The sequence below is a fragment of the Chanos chanos genome, chromosome 4 (genome assembly GCF_902362185.1).
Source record: "Chanos chanos chromosome 4, fChaCha1.1, whole genome shotgun sequence".
NCBI classification, from domain to species: domain Eukaryota; kingdom Metazoa; phylum Chordata; class Actinopteri; order Gonorynchiformes; family Chanidae; genus Chanos; species Chanos chanos.
In genome coordinates this window covers 12193201-12213422 of record NC_044498.1, presented here as the reverse complement: position 1 = coordinate 12213422, position 20222 = coordinate 12193201, and the positions used below count along the sequence as shown (strand labels likewise).

Below are 20222 nucleotides of genomic sequence, written 5' to 3'. Positions count from 1 at the left end.
TCTACAAAAAAGAGAGAAACATTTTTTTTTTTTTTGCCCTCCAGGGGACATCAGCTTCATTTTCATGCATTTCTGCTTTGCTGAGATCAATTCTGTAAATTGCCCTCATTAAACATACAGACATACAACTGCAACAGTTGATTGTTATCTAGGTAATTACAGTAAATTATTGGCAAATGATTAATTATCCCAGGTCCGAAATCAAAATGAGGTCACAGTGAGTTGAAGATGAAAGAGATAAGAGTATCCCATTTAAAACAGTCTCTCCCTAAGATTAACAGAGCGCAACATTGAGTGGTGGGGTTCCACACCTCCTTTCAGGACTGTTGGGTTACTTTGCGACAGAGGTCTACCGTAGCGCTGTTTTCACAGAGTGCTGCAGAGCTGTGTTAAAGTTTGGAACACAATATCCTGTGTGAGAGCCAAACTCTATCACCACAAACTGTACCAACTGTTTACTGGATTAGCAGGAAATCAGTCTTGAGCACTTATTGATAGGGCTGTGCTATTTCCAGTGGGGTTGAGTGTCGGGAAGAGCCTCCACGAGCATCAATCACCAAGTCCCGGCCGGTACGCTCCACCAAGGCTCCCTCTCCAGAAATAGAGCATGGTGGGCAGGAGGGGAAAATGACTAGGATGCTAACGCTCGCTGTGACTCCATAGATTTCTGCCTCAATGGGGGAAATTTTTTTTTTTTTTCTAAGTTTTGAACTTTAATACTCTCGCTATGGTAAGTAGGTGTCCCCCTTTGGGAAAGGAGAGTGCTTGGAGTAAGGGGGCCGGGGGTTTGGGTTATAGAAGGCAGATTTTTGGGGTATAAGTGGCTAAAGAGATAACTGGTCTTGATGGTATGAAAGAGGAGCCGGGGGTGAAAACCTGCTTAGCTCAGGAGGAGAGCCGCGAAATGAACCGTGCTATTCCTCTGGGTCCGAGAGCTAAAAACACAACCTGGCAGAGTGCTGTTTAGTAATGCGCTCTCTCTCTCTCTCTCTCTCTCTCTGCGTGTGTGCTGGTGTGTGTGGTGTTTGTGCGTGTCTGTTTGCGCCCCCCTCCGCAGTGTCCCGTTTCTCAAGTCCCCGTCTGACACCTAGACTGAGTCGCAAGCGAGCTCTGTCCATCTCCCCACTTTCGGACGCCAGCATTGACCTACAGACCATGATCCGTACCTCCCCCAACTCCCTGGTGGCCTATATCAACAACTCCCGCTCCAGCTCAGCGGCCAGCAGCTCTTATGGCCACCTCTCTGTCGGAGGCATCAGGTACCAAACTTATCAATCAAAGTCAAACGCAATACATCATCAGTCACACTGCACATACATGTGCGAACCTCTGTTTTAACACAGTGGGGACCACTAAATATAAATATACTGCCCACGCAACAGCTGCACTGAAGATCAGGTCAAATGTGCAAAAGATCATGGTTATGAATATGATTTTAGCTGGGGCACAGATGGTTTAAAATAGAATAAGAAGAATGTACACAGTTTTTACTTGTCCCTAGAAAGCATATTACACGAGGGTTTCGGTACTTAATCTTCAGTGCATCACTGCGTCAGTGAGAGACTTTATTTTTGACCTGCCAGTCAAACAATACGGATAGCTCTGCTGTTTCTTCAATGAATAGGAATTTCACAGTACAAAGTATGAAGGACCAAACCTTTTTATATACCAATCCTCATACACCACATGGATGCGTAATAAAAATGTCCACTCTCTTTTTTTTTTTTCTTTCAGCCCTTCTTTTCCTTTCCCTCCTTCCATAAACCCGGTGGCATATCAGCAGCTCCTGTCCCAGCAGAGGGGTCTGAGTGCTTTCGGTCACACCCCTCCCCTCCTCCAACCCTCCCCCACCTTCTCCGCCCGTCAGCACGCGCTGGGGATTTCTGCCCTCCCCACCTCTGCCCAGAACAATGACACAGAGTCAAAGGTACAGCTCAAGTCTTGCCCTTCCCACCAACAATAATGACAGGTTTTGAATAGCGCCTCAGGTAGAGGAGAACACATCTTTTTACAAATGCTGCATTTTATTCAAACCCCTTAAGTTTGAATTTAGCATGAGCGTGTGGAGCGTACTAATTTATCTTTACTGGTAATGTGTAGGGTAAGATAGCTCGCAGAGTTCGCGTTCAACATCTGTCCCACGTGACGTAGTATTCTAAAGTTTATTTTTCCTCTACAGAGATCATCATAATTGTTTTGAGATGGTTTGAGATGGTTTTCTTCTGAGATTTCTCTGTCCTGTTTCCTCCGCTCAGTTTAGTCTGTTGTGGCTTTGAGGGTATTTTTTTTTTTTTTTTTTTTGCCAAAGCGTATCGCTCCGTGAGAGACTCCCGTAACAGTGAACTCACCCCCAAGCGCAACTACGGGATAACGGACGCTTCTTATTCAGGCCCAGACGTACAGTCGAGCTCTGCTTTCCCCCTCAATCCACAACAGACACAGAACCGATACCTCAGAGAGGCCTTAGAGCTTGAGTGATGATCAGAACCATGTTTCTGCGGTTTCCCGCCATCAAACGCTCCAATATTGAAACCAGCAGCTGCCTCAGAAAATATAATGCCACACAGTGTCACCATCAGCACATTCTCTGTAAAAGCTGCTTCCAGAAGTCATCCGAGGATTACGATCCCAGCCACCCCCACACAGATGGGATGTTTCCATTTTCTTTCTCTCAGCTTATTATAAAGAAGCCTAAACTGTTTAGTCTAGGTGGAGGGTCAGGGCCGATATATGAGTCTCTTGTGCTCGAAGCTCAGATATTATATGGCATCAAAGCCCAACGCTGACACGGGTACCGAGCCAAACTCCTTCTATTTTCTCCCTCCCTCCCCTCCACTCTTCCTTTTTATGCAGCCCTCCATTGCTTTTTCTCCTTCTTTGTTCTCCCTATGTTTCTTCTAATTCACTCTCTCTCTCTCTTTCTTGAACGCTGTAGAACACAAGTGGAGATTCAGCAGTCAGCAGCACGGTGAACCCCTTGATCACCAAAAGGTCAAAGGTCAAGACAGAGTTGGAGGGTCCTCGACCTGTGTCCCCCTCTTCACCAGTAAGAATATAATGATCTCATCCTACATCATGTCAGTAAGTGAAACTAAGAGTAGGGAGTAGGCTGGGAGATGTTACTCGTATTCACCGTAGAAAGAGGAGAAAAAAAAGGGAAAAAAAAAAAACAAATGACAGTTTACTCTGCAGTTGACAGCAAAAGCAGCGACGTATCTCCTATGTGTCCTGTTATCCTGAAAAACTCCTTTTTCTGGAGACACTCGGCCCTGATCAATGACACGATACGAGACCCGCGGGAGCCTCCGCGGTCCCCTGACCCCCTTCTCAGCCCCCGCCAAAAGAAAAACTCTGTGTGATAAGAGCTTTGTATCCGTTCGTTTGTTCTCTCTCTCCGTTTCTGGCTACTGTGTAAACTGTGCCAGAGCACTTCATTTTAATGAAATATTGGCTGGCCGTTATTGTCATCTGAGGATTTTTTTTTTCTTCCCTCCTTTTCCTTCTCTCTCTCTCTCTCTCTCTCTCTCTCTCTCTTACTCTCTCCCTCTTTCTCGCTCTTCCCTCGTCTTTTGACAAATTTGCGGCTGCTCTGCGTTCGTGAGGCAGGTTTGGGTGTGATGCATGGGGACTGTGGCGGCTGCAGTCATCTTGGGGCCGGCAGAATTGATGAAGATAACGCACAGGGCAGAGATAAACATGCTGCAGTCAGCATGCTGTGTGTGTGTGTGTGTGTGTGCGTGCGTGTGTGTGTGTGTGTGTGTGTGTGTCTTGGTATCTCTATGAGTGGGTAGCACGGCAACCCAAGAGTACTTTTTAAACACCAAAGAGTGAAAGGTTCTCTTTACGTATGGAGACAGTACACATTATGCCAGTCAATCTGCAAGCACAAATTCCTTATAAACAGTGGCTTAGTGCAATTAAGAAGGTCATTCCTTCATATTTCCAGGATGAAGGAGACCACCAGTTTTGACGTTTCTGAATGCAGGTGCACTTTACGTCAATGAAAACTTGCGTTCTGTGTGTGTGGAACCTGACAGTGACCTCTGTTCACAGGATCATATGGGGAGCATGCTGGACCTGAAGGAGGACTTGGACAAGGATGAATGCAAGCAGGAACCAGAGGTGGTGTACGAAACAAACTGCCACTGGGAGGGCTGCACCAAGGAGTATGACACACAGGAACAGCTGGTGCATGTAAGGAGAGGGAGGCTGGGGGGTAGAAATGGAGGAGGTGGCCTATGCCGGGCCACATGCTGACAGTGGGGAGTGGGTGTATGTGTTTACGTCTGAGGTCAGCTGGTGGGTGTACAGAGAAGACAGGTGACTGTCTTAGAGTTCAGTGGAACATGAGTTGTTGCCATTGGGGTCATAACGGAACCGTATCATTTGTGGCCTTGTAGAGATTCTCCGCTTTAACAAGTCATAGGTCACAGTAAAATCTCTGTATCACTAGATTAGGCTCAGCTAAACTGATGTCTCAGTTAGCAGAAAACCACATCTGTCTTGCTGTGGAAATGCATACCCCAGTTCCTGTTTGGCAGGTCCTTTTTTTTCTCAGTACAGACATCTTGAATATTTTTGAAATATGCCATTTTATAAGACGAGGTTTTTGGAGAGAATGTTAAAACGGGGGGGTTGAGGCTGTCTGTACTACAGAAACCAGAAGTCTACCAGAGGATTTGTGTGCTGAGAGATCTGACCACCAGCTCGACCCCTGAAGGCCCAGGATGAATCTGAGGAGTTCGCGGACTATCAAATTTCATTCTGCCGAGAAGTGGGGTTAAAGGCTATGGCATGTGAACCGTTATCAGATATGTCCATCAAATACGTTCATCGTCATATGTTGCTTGAGTTGACAAGTCATTTTTTATATTTTCAGATAATCAGTCAATCAATCCATCCATCAGTCAAAAAGCTCTTTATTTACTGAGGTTATCTGATGACACTGTTGTTATCTCTGATTTATTTTCCTTTTTTGAGCCCATAATCTTGGGAAGCAATATGACCTCAGCCACGCACTGGGTGTAACTCTAGGCCCATCCACATACCCCAGTAAAGCTCCTCATGTCAGCTCATTTCACGGAGGAGCTGTCTGCGCTGATGAGAGGCAGAGAAGGACATGTCAGTTAATAGAGCTGATGTATGGAATGCGACTTTCAGTGAGACGAACGTCTATAGTTTATTTCACTCTGTCTCAGGGCTGGCCCAGACTAGTCATGGGATGCAACTCACGGCTTTAGAAGCCAGTGTTTCTGGCATCATTATTCATTCAGCCTGTTGTCCCATTGTGATCCACTGTTTTTATGAGCGAAGACAACACGCTTGAATGGTCTGTCATCATCTCAGAACAATGTATATATTCAGTTTATGTTTTCTTTGAATTGTTTCTATTTGTTTGTATCTGATCCCAGCAGTAACATCAAAAGATTAAAAGAGGAAGTTGAGACTAATTGCAGGATTCTGATAAGAAGTGTGTATTGTGTTGAGGTGGTGGGTACAACTCTTGTGGGAATGATTTGCACAGCAGATCTGTCCAAATCCTCAGAGACTGACCACTGCTACTGTTCCAAGAGCTCTGTTCGCACAGTCTCTTTTTCAGTGTGGGGCCACGGTGCTTTCTGTAGCATTCCAGCTAACCAGTCAAGCAGAGAGAGAGAGAGAGAGAGAGAGAGATAGAAAGGAAGAGAGCGAGAGAGAAAAGAGAAGAGAGAGAGAGAGAGAGAGAGAGAGAGCGAGAGAGAGAGTTCTTCAGGGGTCCAAGACCATGGGAGGCCCTGTCTGTCACACTTGGATATCAGGCTCAGCCTTTCATGGTTGAACCCATCCCCCCCGACACACACACACACACACACACACACACACACACACGCACATTTAACTATTTAACTTGGCCTCCCTGATTTGCCATCAGTGCTCCTTTCAAAAAATTGCTTTCATCGTTCCTCCATACTCTAAATTGAATTTAGTAAATGACACAGTTCTGATTGTTTGTTTACCCAAGTGTTGCTCTCTTGTAACAGCCCATTCGGCTGAAGAGAGGAACAAAGAACTGTTTGTCCCCCTGTGTTTGTACAGGCATAAACACATGGCATTTTGCCTTGTTATCAGAGGCTTGACATTAAAGCTACTCAATGGGCAGACTTTGAAATGATGGAGTGTCTACAGATGTGGACTATCATGATGGCCACTGTGGAGAGAAAGTGTGGGTTGAATAGAGGCAGAATCAGTTTTTCTGTTTGTGTTTGTGTTTGAGAGAGAGAAAGTGCATGGACAAGGAAGAGAAAGAGAAATCAGATTAAAGAAAGAGAGTGTAATGTGTTTGTGTGTGTGTGTGTATGAGTGTGTGTGTGTGTGTGTGTGAGTGTGTGTGTGTTGTTGCAAGGGATAGAAAAAAACAAATGACATTACAGTCTAAGCTGTAACCTGAGTCCTGTGTCAATAAAGACTTGTCTCTGATATATGCGGGATGGTACTGATGGGATCCCCAGGTGTGGCTGATTGACAGATAACAGCTAATGGAGCATTTCAGATAATCTTTTACTTTGTGGAATGCTATTGTTTTCTTAACAGTTTTCTTTCAGACAGTTTCATGTATTGTGAACACATGATTTAACTTGTCCTGAGCTGTCCGAAAGCTAGAGATTTCAAAACAGGACCAAAAGAAGCACCTAAAAATGACATAAAACTAATAACTGGGAGCGGCATTTTATAGGAATTGATTTTCAGGTTAATTGGATCTTTATTTTTTTCAGGGTATTTTATACACCTAATCGAACACATGTATCAAATCGAGCTGACTGAAATGTTCTCATGTTTTCTCTTATTTGAATGTGACAGTTGAAGAATGTATAACAGCTCTGATGAAAGACATTACTGTTAATTTCACAGATAAGTAAATGGCTTCCTGACAACCCGGATTTGGGAACTTAAGCCTTTAATAGTAGGAAACTTAAGACTTTCCCATCCATTGTCAGCGTAGTAATTGTCTTTTAGTATGACACGAGAAAGCACTGTGCCCCATTAAAGGCTGAGACTAAAGCCTGCAGTACTAAGTAAGGTTAACCCCCTGCCAGCACCTTGAGACAGTACTTAAAGAAAAATGTCTGAAGACTCTACAATGTTTACAGAGTCAGCAGAAAACCAACTAAAGAATTAACGCTACTACTATTTGTATTTGTGTGTGTGTGCGTATGTGTGTGTGTGTGTGTGTGTGTGTGTGTGTGTAGCACATCAATAATGACCACATCCATGGGGAGAAGAAGGAGTTTGTGTGTCGCTGGGAGGAGTGCTCACGGGAGCAGAAGCCTTTTAAAGCCCAGTACATGTTGGTGGTTCACATGCGCAGACATACTGGAGAGAAACCACACAAGTGTACTGTGAGTTAACCATACACACCACCTGACAAACTTACTGACCTTTAAATACACACAACATGCATACACACAGTGCTCACTCACACAAACAATTCACAGAATTGCTACAGATGAAATTGATTTAAGTTATGGTTTGTATTTCCTGACACAGCAGTGAGATGAAAAAGATTAAAAAATTATAATGAACTAGACAGGTTTTGGCAAATCGTGATTGCAAAAGCAAACCAAGTCTTCATTACATAGATTACACCAGAGGCAAGTGCAAAGACATGACTAATATTATGTCTGCCTGTTTCTAGTTTGAGGGCTGTTCTAAAGCATACTCTCGTCTGGAGAACCTGAAGACCCATCTGAGATCTCATACGGGAGAAAAACCCTATGTCTGTGAACATGAGGGCTGTAACAAGGCGTTTTCCAATGCTTCAGACCGTGCCAAACACCAAAACCGCACACACTCTAATGAGGTAAACACACACACACACACACACACACACACACACGCACATATACACACACACACACACACACACATAGCAAAAAAACGTGTATCCAGTATCTGTGTAGGTCAAACAGCAGAGCTTCAACAAATCAAAACTGATGCCACACAGTGACTCTGTGGTTGTAGAGCTCCACGACTCTATAGCCATGTAGCCATGACTTTTGTGGCATTAAGAAACTACTAACAGTATAATGTAATGTAAATTTGCCATTTTCAGCATACGGTTACAAATTTAAGTCAAAATTAGATTTGTCTAGAGTTCTCCCTCATCTGACTTTGTGATTGTTCCTGGACGCCCAACCTTGTCCCATTAACCAGCTCTGTGTGAGTCTGTTTGTGTGTGTGTGTGTGTGTGTGTGTGTGTGTGTGTGTGTGTGTAAATAATGAGGTGCAGAACTAATGAGCACAGTAGCCCACTATGCATTAGTGAGAATCAAGCACGTCCCCGTGGAGGGAGACCACCTGCAGATTGTGAATACAAAATGAAACCTGGAAGCATTTCAAGCCTCTCCCAATCCATCACACACTGAACAAGAGAGAGAGTGGGATCACCTCATTCCATACAAGCACTGGAGCCTCTAACTTCATTACCAAACACCATGCATCATAAACACTTAGCACAGTTAAAACAATCAGCCTGTCAGTGCTACACGCCTAATTTATACCTCTAATCGCATATTCAAAACCTACAAGATAATCTGACTAAACAGGGAGAAATGAAACTCTAATTTTAAATCATACATTTGAGTACGAACATGAAAAACGGAGACAGAGAAACAGCAAGGTATTTATCTCTACAGAAACCCTACGTTTGTAAAATACCGGGCTGTACCAAGCGCTACACAGATCCCAGCTCCCTCCGAAAACACGTGAAGACCGTGCACGGGCCCGAGGCGCATGTGACCAAGAAACAGCGCGGAGACGCACCCCCGCGACCCCAGCCGCCGAGGGAGAACGGAGAAAACGAGGCCGACACCAAGCAAGGAGGCCGAGCTTCTGAGGACAAGGTTGAAGCCAACAGCACAACCAGAAGCATGGAGGACTACCTCCAGGTCAAATCTATCAAGACAGAAAGCTCCGTGGTAAGATTCCACCTGTAACTTTAAATCTGCAGGCAAAATATCCTCCCTTCGATGTTGCCGAAATGTCTAATATAACTCGGCTAGCCGGCTTTCAAAGACCCTGTATGCCGTTGCATGCCTCTCTTTCTGTAGTTCAGACAAATGTATTATTCATTGAGATGAATTATACATTAAGAGTTTGTATTCTTAATCAGACGTTACACTAATTGAAACACACTAACAAAAGCATGATTCTGCTTCTGAATAGACTGACCTTTTCTAACAAACCACTCTGTGTTTGGCTCCACTCTCTCTCTCTCTCTCTCTCTCTCTCTCCTTCACACATTCCTTAAGGACAGACATTACTGAGGTGAGCACAGTCTGAGATCACGTTCACCACCAATCCATTTTCATTGACCTATACGCCACGTCAGCATGCATGTACCACGTAGCAGGTTTATTTTGAATAGGGGGACAGGAGGGAAAACATCCTGTTTCTTTTGCCTTCTCTCATCCTTACTTGTGAAAACTGTAACCCAGTAAATTGATGGTCCTTACACATAAAGGGTTTAATAGTTCCACCAGAATGTTCTCTTAACATGAAGAAAAACTGACAGATTTGGTTATTGAAACAGGTGTGAAAAATGTGACTTAATGTACATTTGTTAGATGATAGAAGAGTATCTCTGAGTACCTCCAACCCCCTGCAGGGAACTCCCACCACACACACACACACACACACACACACAGACATGCACACGCGCAGACACACACACAGACATGCACACACACACACACACACACACAGACATGCACACGCGCAGACACACACACACACACACACACACACACACACACACACACACACACACACACACACCATCAGCTCATTTCCCTCCTGTCAGAAAGATCTGAGGGCCATGTCTGCCACGCTAGGATAAAAGCCATTACTGAATGAATATTCTAACACTGGGACTGTTTTTGTGCACTGAACAAATAGCGCCAGTGATCAAGCTGTGATCAAGACGTGCTTCTCGGTTCACTTTGGGACAGAATGTATTTGCATCATGGAGGGGGGGGGGGGGGGGGGGGTTTATGAGATCCCATTAATACAGCAAGAGGTGGCTTACCTTATTTATGTTCCCAGTGTTTCCTTTTGTAAACTCACCCAACCAGCCTCATACATTATGCACAAAGATCTTGCCACAACAATCAACGATTTGTCACACACTTAACTTATCTTGCTTAAACAATCATAGTGTGGGTGGAGGGGGTGGGGATGAAAATATATATATATATATATATATATATATATATATATATATATATATGTGTGTGTGTGTGTGTGTGTGTGTGTAAGTATGTACAGTAAAAAGGATGTCAGGGCATGTGGTGGACTGTTCATTAATTGATATTACTTTGATTTGAAAACATATCAGAATGTGTTCTCAGAGGCAATGGAAAGGCTTGAAAAAGAAACAACTTGGGCACAGATAAATAGAATAGAAATAGTCTGGTTGAGGAAGCATCTCAAAGTGCATATTTGAGTCCAACACATTCTTAATTCACAAACAGATTACAGGAGCCTTGAACTGTTGCTTTTCTATAGAAAAACACTCATTATTTACAATTACGTTTGTGTAAGTAATCATGCAAGTTACATTTCTGTATGGGATACATCACTGCTGTATGTTTCCGTGGTTGGATTGTGTTTGCCATTTGATATAGATCTTCTGGGTGGTATTCATAGGATGCTGAACAGTCATGAAACTAAGTTCCAACTGAAAGTAACAAGCTGTGTCTCCTCAAATAATCAATGAGTGTCTTCGTGTCTCTTGACTGTGAGTTCAGAAGAGCCTAACTCAGTCTTACTGCCAAATTTCATTTGTATATTGATCTTTGGGTACAGCGATCTACGCATGCTTGGTTAGACTTCTTCACTTCTCTCTCTCTCACTCTATCCCTCTCATACGTCTCATAGATGTATCAGTCCAGTCCTGGTGGCCAGTCGTCATGTGGCAGCCAGCCATCACCACGTGGCAGTACCGCCCACCATGACAGTGGAGTAGAGATAGGCTTGGCCAGTGGGGGAAGCATGGGCGACCTGACTGCTCTGGACGAGCCTCCTGTGGTTGACTCCACCGTCTCCACGGGAACGCAATCGGTCGGCCTCCACCTGCGCAAAAACATGAGCACCTCCCACAGGCTTCACCACCTGAAACAGGAGAAACTGAAAACCGTGAGGAACTCATGCTCCTGGGCAAACGCGGCAGCTCCAGACCCTTACACCAAGCTGCCGCCTATACCAGGCAGCGGTGAGTATGCACACAAAACTCAGTAGTAAAAGTTTCAATGTTATCTGCTTTATGCTGTTAAAAGTTTATTTTATTCACGCCAAACCTAGTGTGAAACAAGAACGAGGTTGTATGTGTTAAAATATATATATATATATATGCTCATTTAGTTACTTCATACCTACATTCACTGAACTGCCAGAAATACATAGTGCGGTGAAGTCCACAAGGAACATCATAGATTGTGCACATCACACCATCATGTCTACCTTCTCTCGACTAGTCATAAATTATCCCTCATTTAACCTTTGACTGATCAACTAAATTCAGCTGCTAAGTGAGTTTACTTCTAGCAGTCTGCTGTCAGTACTAATTTTGTCATTACAGACCTATAAACCAGTCCTAATTCTGAGTCTGTTCTGTATCAGGTTCCTTACTGGAGAGTTCTGGCACTCTTGGTGGTCCCACAGTCCCGTTCCCTGACCCTCATCTGGCTGATTTTTGCCCTGGCGAGACGACGTTGCTGAGTCAGCAGTTGGGTCGGCGCGACAGCACAACAAGCACGATGAGCTCGGTGTACACACTCAGCCGCCGCTCCTCAGGAATCTCACCCTGCGATTCTAGCCGCCGTTCGAGCCAGGTGTCACAACATGCATCTCGCCTTAACAATGTCAGCTCGGCCGACTCGTACGACCCCATCTCCACCGACCTGTCCAGGCGCTCCAGCGAGGCCAGCCAGTGCAGCGGCCTGCCAAGTTTACTCAGTCTCACCCCAGCCCAGCACTACCGACTGAAAGCCAAATACGCTGCAGCTACCGGTGGTGCCCCGCCCACACCACTGCCTAACATGGAGCGTATGACTCTAAACAATCGCATGTCCCTGTTGGGAGACTCACATGAAGCTCCCACATACCCTTTCAATGTCCCCAGTGTGCCCAGGCGATGCAGTGACACCAGTTACGCTAGCAGCACTGTCCTTCCCCACGAGGTGCCAGGGAGAATCCCACGACGGGCGAGTGACCCAGTGAGGCGGCCTGCTGTGGATTTATCAGCTCTCCGCCAGGTGCAGCGCTTCAACAGCATGACCAACGTTCACCCAGCCCCACCCTTACATGCCACACGCCACCACCTCCCTCCGCACGGCTGCACACACTCCGACAGCAGCCTACACCATCACCCCTACATCCCCCGACCTCCTAGCATCTCTGAGAATGTTGCCATGGAGACCATCGTGAGTAATGGAGACAATCAGACCTGCGATGAAGAGATGATTCTTCCAGATGACATGATTCAGTACATTACATCTCAGAGCACAGATTCTATCCAACATACCGCAGGGTCTGGGTCCAGGTACAGCCATCAAACGCAGCAGGCTTTCCATGGCGACAACATGCAAGCACAGTCGTGTTATTACCAGCGACGGATGGCTGTGGTGGACGGAAATGCAAATACTGTATATCGACAGGGCGTCACTTCCTGTCAGATGACTCCAAGGTCACAGCAGCCATCTCCTAGAAACAGTAAAAGCCACATGCCGGTGCAATGGAATGAGGTTAGTTCAGGCACGATGGAGAGCTCCCCCAGCCAGGCCAAGCCACAGGTCAACCTCTCTCTGCTCCAGCAAAAACAAAACTTTCAGAACCTCAGCTCAAACCAACAAGTCGGGTCTATGAGTCAGAACCTTGCACATGCTGCACACCAGAGTTATATGCAGCAGAACACAGAGTTTATGCCCCAAAGGATGACCTGTGCACAGATACAAAAACAACAGCAGCCCTCTATAAACCATAATGAGCACATTAGCCAACGGCACAACAGCTATAACCAGGACATGAACGGTAAACAGCATCGCCCCTGTGCTCACATGGCAGGAGGCACTGTGGGCTTGTTAAGCAACACTAGTGAAACTCAGATAGGTCAGAGCCCAGGTATGCACAACGGCAGGTTACGGACTCAGCCGGTGGGCAGTCAAAACCATGTTACTTTCCAGAATAATCAAGGAAATTACTCCCAGATGAACACCAACCACAAGAGTTATAGTGCGCTGTCCCAGAATGGAAACCAAGGCCTTCTGCAGCCAAGGCCACCCCCAGAACCAAAGCCGTATAACAGACAGCAGTCAGGACCAAGTACAACCACACAGCAGCAACCTATACTCCCACAGTCCAACTTTAGCCCAGGCTTCAGGATCTCTGAGGCAAGTCCCAAAAAACCAGGCAGTGTAGGGTTCACTGGCACAAACAGCAGTGATGCCACAAACGGTGAGAAGTCTATGTTCTACACAGGACAGATTCACATGTTTGAGCCTGGAGACCTCAACATGCAAATGTCTCAGTGTGGGAGAGATGCAGTGTTGGATGCAGCGCAATATGGCTCGGCGAACACGATTGCAGCTGCCGTTGCATCCCCGGGAACCAATCAGGTTTCAAGCACCGTTGACTCGTCCCAGGGGGTGGAACAGCCACAGATAGACTTTGACACCATGCTTGATGACGGTGATCACTCCAGCCTCATGTCAGGAACTCTCAGTCCCAGCATCCTCCACAGCCTATCCCAAAATTCCTCACGCCTCACCACACCCCGTAATTCTGTGACGCTACCCACAGTGCCAGCAGGCATTGGTAACATGGCTATTGGAGACATGAGCTCCATGCTGACTGCTTTAGCCGAGGAAAGCAAGTTCCTCAACATCATGTCTTGAGAAAGCAAAGGTTTAACCAAGAACCAGGCAGTAAAGGCCTGAAAAACAGACAGACAAAGACAGGTGGGAGGATTTGTCCTCTGCCTAAATTGAAATGACATCCATTTGACTTCAGAATGTTAAGTGAACTTTTCTTTTTTTTTTCTCAGACAGCTGAAACTGAGAACCTTGGGACAATTCACGGGAATTTTTAAAGTGGTATCTGTTTATTTAGATTTTTTTTTTAAACATACATTATTCTATGTAGTATTAGTCATGAATTTAAATTGTCGTCCTCTGTTCAAAAGCCATATTTTGCCTTAGAACAGTATGTATACTGTAAATATATAAATGTAGAGAATTTGATAAACCACAGGATAATATTTTTATGCTGTCTTTTTGAGATGGTGAAGTGAAGAGTTTACTAAGTGCCTTGCTATGCAAAAGCATATGCATGTGCATATGTACAATTCAGTTTCATGTTGCATATTACTAGAGAAAAAAAACACATGCAATGTTGGAGTGTATGTCCTCCCAAGAAAATATACATTTTCTGTAAATGATGCATAGATAGTTATCAATATATTATAGCACATCTGGGTAAAATATGAGCGAACAGGTCCAAATTACGAGTTAGAGATCTGTCAGAGAACATGAATATAAGACTGAAAGGTCAATGTTGAATTATGTGTAGCTTACACCCAATGTATTTTTGAAGCATTCTCCTGCTCTTCTGTGACCATCTAGTTACAATGAACAATGACACATCAAGCTCCAAAGTAATGTTTAATGTTAGAACAGTATTGAAACATTGTGCACATTCTGGCAAAATATAGTGTTCTTTGTTCAGGGCTTCTTTCCTCCAGGCCTAATAACAGATAACCTTGGACTTGATGCTCTGATCTAAGCTAAAGTTGTTTTTTTGTACACTACCAGGCACCTTTACTGGGCTGGATATGTATATATATTTTGTATATTTCTACAAAATAAAGAACTGTTGTTTTTCTATTGTAGGGTTGTGTGGTGTGTGATTTCAAATTGTATCGTCCTGCAATGCATAACAGTATATTTCTTTAGTCTGACAGGACCTTCTTTAGAAAATGACATTAGACTATATTGTATTAATACCCTGGACAACGGTTGTTACATGCAATGTAATACTTTTAAACGTATACAGCATTACCAGTGAAAAAGATTTAAAATGTAAACAACCAGCGGAATCTTAAATAATCATTAAAACTATGTATGGTTATTCTGAGTTTGCAGCATTTATTAAAATCATGAATTTACTAAAAACGCATAATTAACAGTCATCCACATACAATTGTTTTGAAGAATGAGTGTATTTTCACATCTCCCTCCTGGCTGCTTGCCAAGTGACTATGTTGAAAGCAATCATTTTATGCTCTAGGAATAAAACATAAACACTTCCTTTACAATTACGTGTCTGCTCTGTTGGTTTCTAGACCATAGGGAATCGCTCACAAGAGAAATGAACTATCCTTTGCACACACTTCTTAAATGTTGGACGTTTATCACTGTTGATTGTTTTAATAATGGAGGAGCAAACTTTCTCCTTTGAAGACTCTTTTTATCCTTTGCCGACAATGCATTTTTTCTCCTTGGACCCTCTCTTAAAAGACACTGGGTAACTTCCAGAGGTGAGCAAGTGGCTTTGAAGCACCTTTCTACTCTTTAGTATTCCGACGTTCGCAATGTTTGCACAGACATACAACCCAGGTTCTTTCCAAAAACAGATAAAAAAAAAAGTATACTTATTTTAAAGAGGGGTGGGGAGGGGGGACTGAATGCAAGACTCATACCAAGCAATTTCCTAAGCTGGTCACCATGTTTTCTAAAATGAACAATGGCAGATAACCCCAAAGGAAAAAGTTGCTGAAACCACATAAAACACACACACTTGAAGGAGGAGAGAGCCAGGGACGAAGCTTTCACTGGAGCTGGAGGAACAAATGGTTTTATCCTGACAGTCAATTCAGCCGAGACTGCGTTTGATCTGGAGTTTCTGAGAACTGGAATTTCTTATTCTCTCAGAGAAAAGAAAGAGGGGGAAAATAGCCTTAGGAGGAATAGCCTGAGGATAGAAATAAAAAATTTTTTTTTCTTAGTGCAAACCGAGATAAGACTAAAAGTTAAGCTGATCAGATCCTTGCAACACCTTGATTAGGCAACCATTAAAATGTGCTTTGTTAATGTGATTTGACCTCAAACTCCAGGAGATCTGAACCTTTTTTTTTTTCTTTTTTTTTAAAAATGTACAGGTATTTGCAATGAAATCCAGAACATATAATCTACAAAGTATTTCACATTAAACACAACTACTTACAGAATTTATAAAGCGTTCATAACAAATGCACAAACTGCATAAAGCATTTATATTTTTATGCTGCAATTCTCTATGTCTCATTGGCACCACAAACGATTAGAAGAGCCATAATACCACCTAAACCAAAGACAGCATTAATGAAAGTTTCATATGAGTTCATGCACCTTTTTAAGGACTGTCTACATGGGCTCCATAATAGTTTTGTTAAATGTTCTGAAAAAACGATTCTTGATATTGTGTGTCCTAGTGTATTTTCTTTTCTTGTGGGAAAATGAAGCCAACCCATCTCATATTTGAGTACATCTCCTGCGGAGTTCAAGAACTCTCACTTCTTGAAATAAAATATACCAGAATGTTCACCCTGAGAACTGCTCAACTAAGAGTAATATGAGTAAAAGTACTTAGAACTGAGAAGAAATTAAATGGGAGTAAAACATAGGTCATTTATTACATCATTAACCCTTCATCAGGATGGTTCATCAGTCCCGCGCAAAAGCACACACAAGACTGAAAAACAAAACACAGCTGTGCAATAGGGAGTAGAGAAGCACCCAGTAAGTTCATTCTGTACCTATCTGTCTAATCACAGTCTCGCCTTTAGATTTCCAGGAGGGAGACAGACGTTGAGAAAATATCAGACTGGTGGCTGACAGGAAGCACATGTAGTCTCCTATCTTCAACAGTCCCAGTTTACTTTGAGGCTGCTGTTCTGACCTTTACAAAGCTCTGTAACAGAAGCCAAGTCCACTGTAAACCCATCCAGGAAATCCTCTCAAGATTACACCCCCCTCCCTCTTCTATTCTCCTGAATATGAGATTGGAAAAGAAAGGTGACAAAAACAGAACTGACATCCTACCCTGGGGCACCTTTTTCCTTCAGCAAATTAACATAAGCCGCTAATAAAATAACCACAAGGTCTGAAACCGTGGGGATGATTCAGTATCCATAACAAGCCTTGGGGTCTTGCGATGGGCGTTAGAAATGACAAATGTTGATTTGAGTGCGTTTTCAGTTATATGGTTCTTTTCATAGTAAAAAAGAAAACAGTTCTGCCAAGCCAATGTTGCTTGTGTGTTTATCCAAGCACACTAACTTGTCAGTGGAGGAGATTTAGCCGTGTAACAGCGATGAGAATGCATCTAGTGTTATTAGTAATAGTGTATTTACGGCCAATAGTTTTACAGTAGAATCTGCCCGCTGTGGCAGAGTGGACAATATATCAGGCATGGCCGTGAATTAAAGAGGGCTTAGAGGTATGCGTGTTAGACATGTCCAACATTCTCCATTCCGACCGCGGGGAGAATGATTTATAAACGGTGCTATGTGAATGACGAGGTTTTCATCACCCCGACACCCTCTGTGCACCTGCCTGCACTCATCACAAACACAGCTGGACACAGGCAGCTGAACACAAAATGAAGCCATGATCAGATCATGGGACTCTAGACCATTCTTGGGGAGCTCCACCGGCACTAGTCTGTAAAGGGTTAAAATACATGGGCCTGCTGCTCAATTAATCGATGCAATGAACACTAAAACCACGGAAAGTGAGACTTGGTTCTCTTGTTGAAAATATGGTCATTGAACAGTGTGTTTTTGTTCTGAGACGAAATGTTCTTGGTGGGACTTCAGTGCATTTGCTATCCATACCAACATTTATTAAACTTCACCAGACTTAACTGAAGAGATAGTAGGCTACGCCAGACAAATTGCTGAAACACTTATGTAACTGCTTCATTTGGACCCTATACATCAGTCCCATACTGTGAAAGAAGTAAATATTTTACACTGCATAGACATTACAGTTCCCCCACAATTGTCAGTATAGATAGTTACAGATAGGTACGAAGAGATATACCAGGAACACTGGCTGGTCGTTTTTTTTTTTCACTAGAAGGAAAGAGAGACAGAGACACTATTAGGACATCATGACAGCGTGCTGAGAGCAGGGGGCTGGACTAATGATGGTTTAATGTAGTGCTGCTGTCCAACTGGACACTGGGGTGGCTGATTGGGTGAGCAACGAGTGCAAGCCATACAGCCACACACGCATGCTGCCCAATCAATCAATTAAGCCAGTAGCTGTGGGCAGCAGGGCTGGGCGGCCGGCAGACAAGCAAGCTGAGGAAGCTAATTAACACACTGGGGTTACTTTAGCTGCCCCGCCTTAACGTTCATGCCCAGCTACAGACAAACTGCTCGATAACTGAATAAGAGGACAAGTGATACTGGATCATAGTTCCAGTGTTCCCAGTGTTCCCAGCGCATCATTGTTCACGGTAAATCAATCGGATCTTCACTAGCCCCCTTATATACGGAATAAATAATTTGTTGGGTTTTTTGTTTTTATTTATTTAAGGCTTTTTAATAGCTTCTGTAAATTAGAGCAGATTTATTATGCAGAACTACTTATGTATTCATGATAGCAGAGTAGAAAACCAAATTTTTCATTTTTATTTACTTTATTTTTTAAAACTGTAACACATATATATACTCCCATTTTCTGCTGAAGTACATTACTTTCAGAATTGGTTTTGTAATCCTGCCTGTGCAAAAGTTCTGGGATAAAAACAGATCAGGAGCAATATCCTGTCCTCCTTCTCATATCTCTCTGTCCTGTTTCAAAAATTCAGTATTACCCCCATTACATCCCAGCCAGTCATCGTTACATATGTCATGTGAAAACAAGACTGAATCTTCAGCGACCAAACAGCCCAGAGCCCTAGTTTTCCTGCCTTGCATCTGCATTGATGGATCATGTGCTGAAATTCTTGATAGGTCATTCATTTTTATTAAAATAATACCACGTAAATTCCTTTGAATTTTTCCCTGGCTCTTGCCACAAAAGAGAAACAAAATTAACTGATGAATAAATTTTAGTCACTACCCAAGTTGACTCGGAGCTCAGTTGTCATTTAACAGGACATGAAATTTTTTTCCTTCCCAGTTTCTGCTGACTGAGAGTCCAATCTCGTTTTAAAACTGAATCATTTCAGGGTCAGGGTCAGGGTCAAGATCAGATATTACCCACGCCAGCCAAAGGCTGAAGACACCACGATGATGTACCAGCATCTATGCAACAGCTCTAGCCAACTCAGTTCATACCCTGTTGCCCCATCATCTCCAATAAGCGTGTCAGTTCATTCCAACAGACCAGCCTAATCATACTCTTAGACCTCTCTCAGACAAGAGCTCAGACAAGAGGTATTGTGCTGTGGTTAATTACTGCAGAGAAAAGGGGTGGGGAGGGTAGGGGCAATGCAGAACTTCAAGTGTTCTCTGACTCAAACTGCTTTATGCTAATGTGCTTCACTGTGCAAGTGAGTTGAGAGCTTGAGTTGGTTAGTTAGCTGCCCCTCCCAGAGGATCTGGTGAGTGGAGGGGGAAAGTCCTCAGATCTCTGCCTGATCTGGGAGGGCCGTCCATGGACTGGCTCGAGGGAGGGGGGGGGGGGGTCTGCTCTGGAGGAGCTGTGGCTGGTACATTAGCTCTGATGCACTGACTGAGAGACGTGCACGGACCGACGGATGGACGGATGAAAGACCCTTTCCTCTGAAGACTGACGGTGGGCTCAAGCACAGATGGAGAAATGAAAGACGAAAAGGACTGTGAGTCTCATCAAGATTGGTTTGGTGAGCTGTCACGGTGAAAAGGACCCTGGGAGGAAGAGAAACACCGTTTAATCAACACAGAGTCCAACTTAGGCTTTTATCCCAGATTAGGTCCCACCGAAAGATTGATTTTAAAAAGGAATTTTCACGGACGCAAGCAAATCTGTCCCAAAATAAGGCCTTAACACTCAACACGGGTGGTTTTTGATTAAAACTTTTGGTTCTTTCTTGCAAAGTTAATTAAGTGGTAACTGTTTTTTTTCCCTACGCTCCCTGCCTTCATGGCTACGACAGACAGCAATTTCGACAATCAATAAATACTTCATTGCTGTATCAACCAAAGTTGTTAGGATTTC

General features: G+C 43.8%; 1 protein-coding gene across 1 annotated transcript in view; it reads left to right on the top strand.

Moving 5' to 3' along the window:
• Positions 1 to 13928, top strand: part of gli2b (GLI family zinc finger 2b) — a 50834-nt gene extending 36906 nt beyond the window's left edge. The window contains exons 5-13 of the mRNA XM_030771516.1: positions 1058 to 1259; positions 1735 to 1927; positions 2936 to 3046; positions 4054 to 4194; positions 7227 to 7376; positions 7673 to 7837; positions 8673 to 8954; positions 10915 to 11248; positions 11656 to 13928. Coding sequence (XP_030627376.1) covers positions 1058 to 1259; positions 1735 to 1927; positions 2936 to 3046; positions 4054 to 4194; positions 7227 to 7376; positions 7673 to 7837; positions 8673 to 8954; positions 10915 to 11248; positions 11656 to 13928 — 3851 coding nt within the window. The remainder of the gene's footprint in view (positions 1 to 1057; positions 1260 to 1734; positions 1928 to 2935; positions 3047 to 4053; positions 4195 to 7226; positions 7377 to 7672; positions 7838 to 8672; positions 8955 to 10914; positions 11249 to 11655) is intronic.
• Positions 13929 to 20222: the final 6294 nt, after the last annotated feature.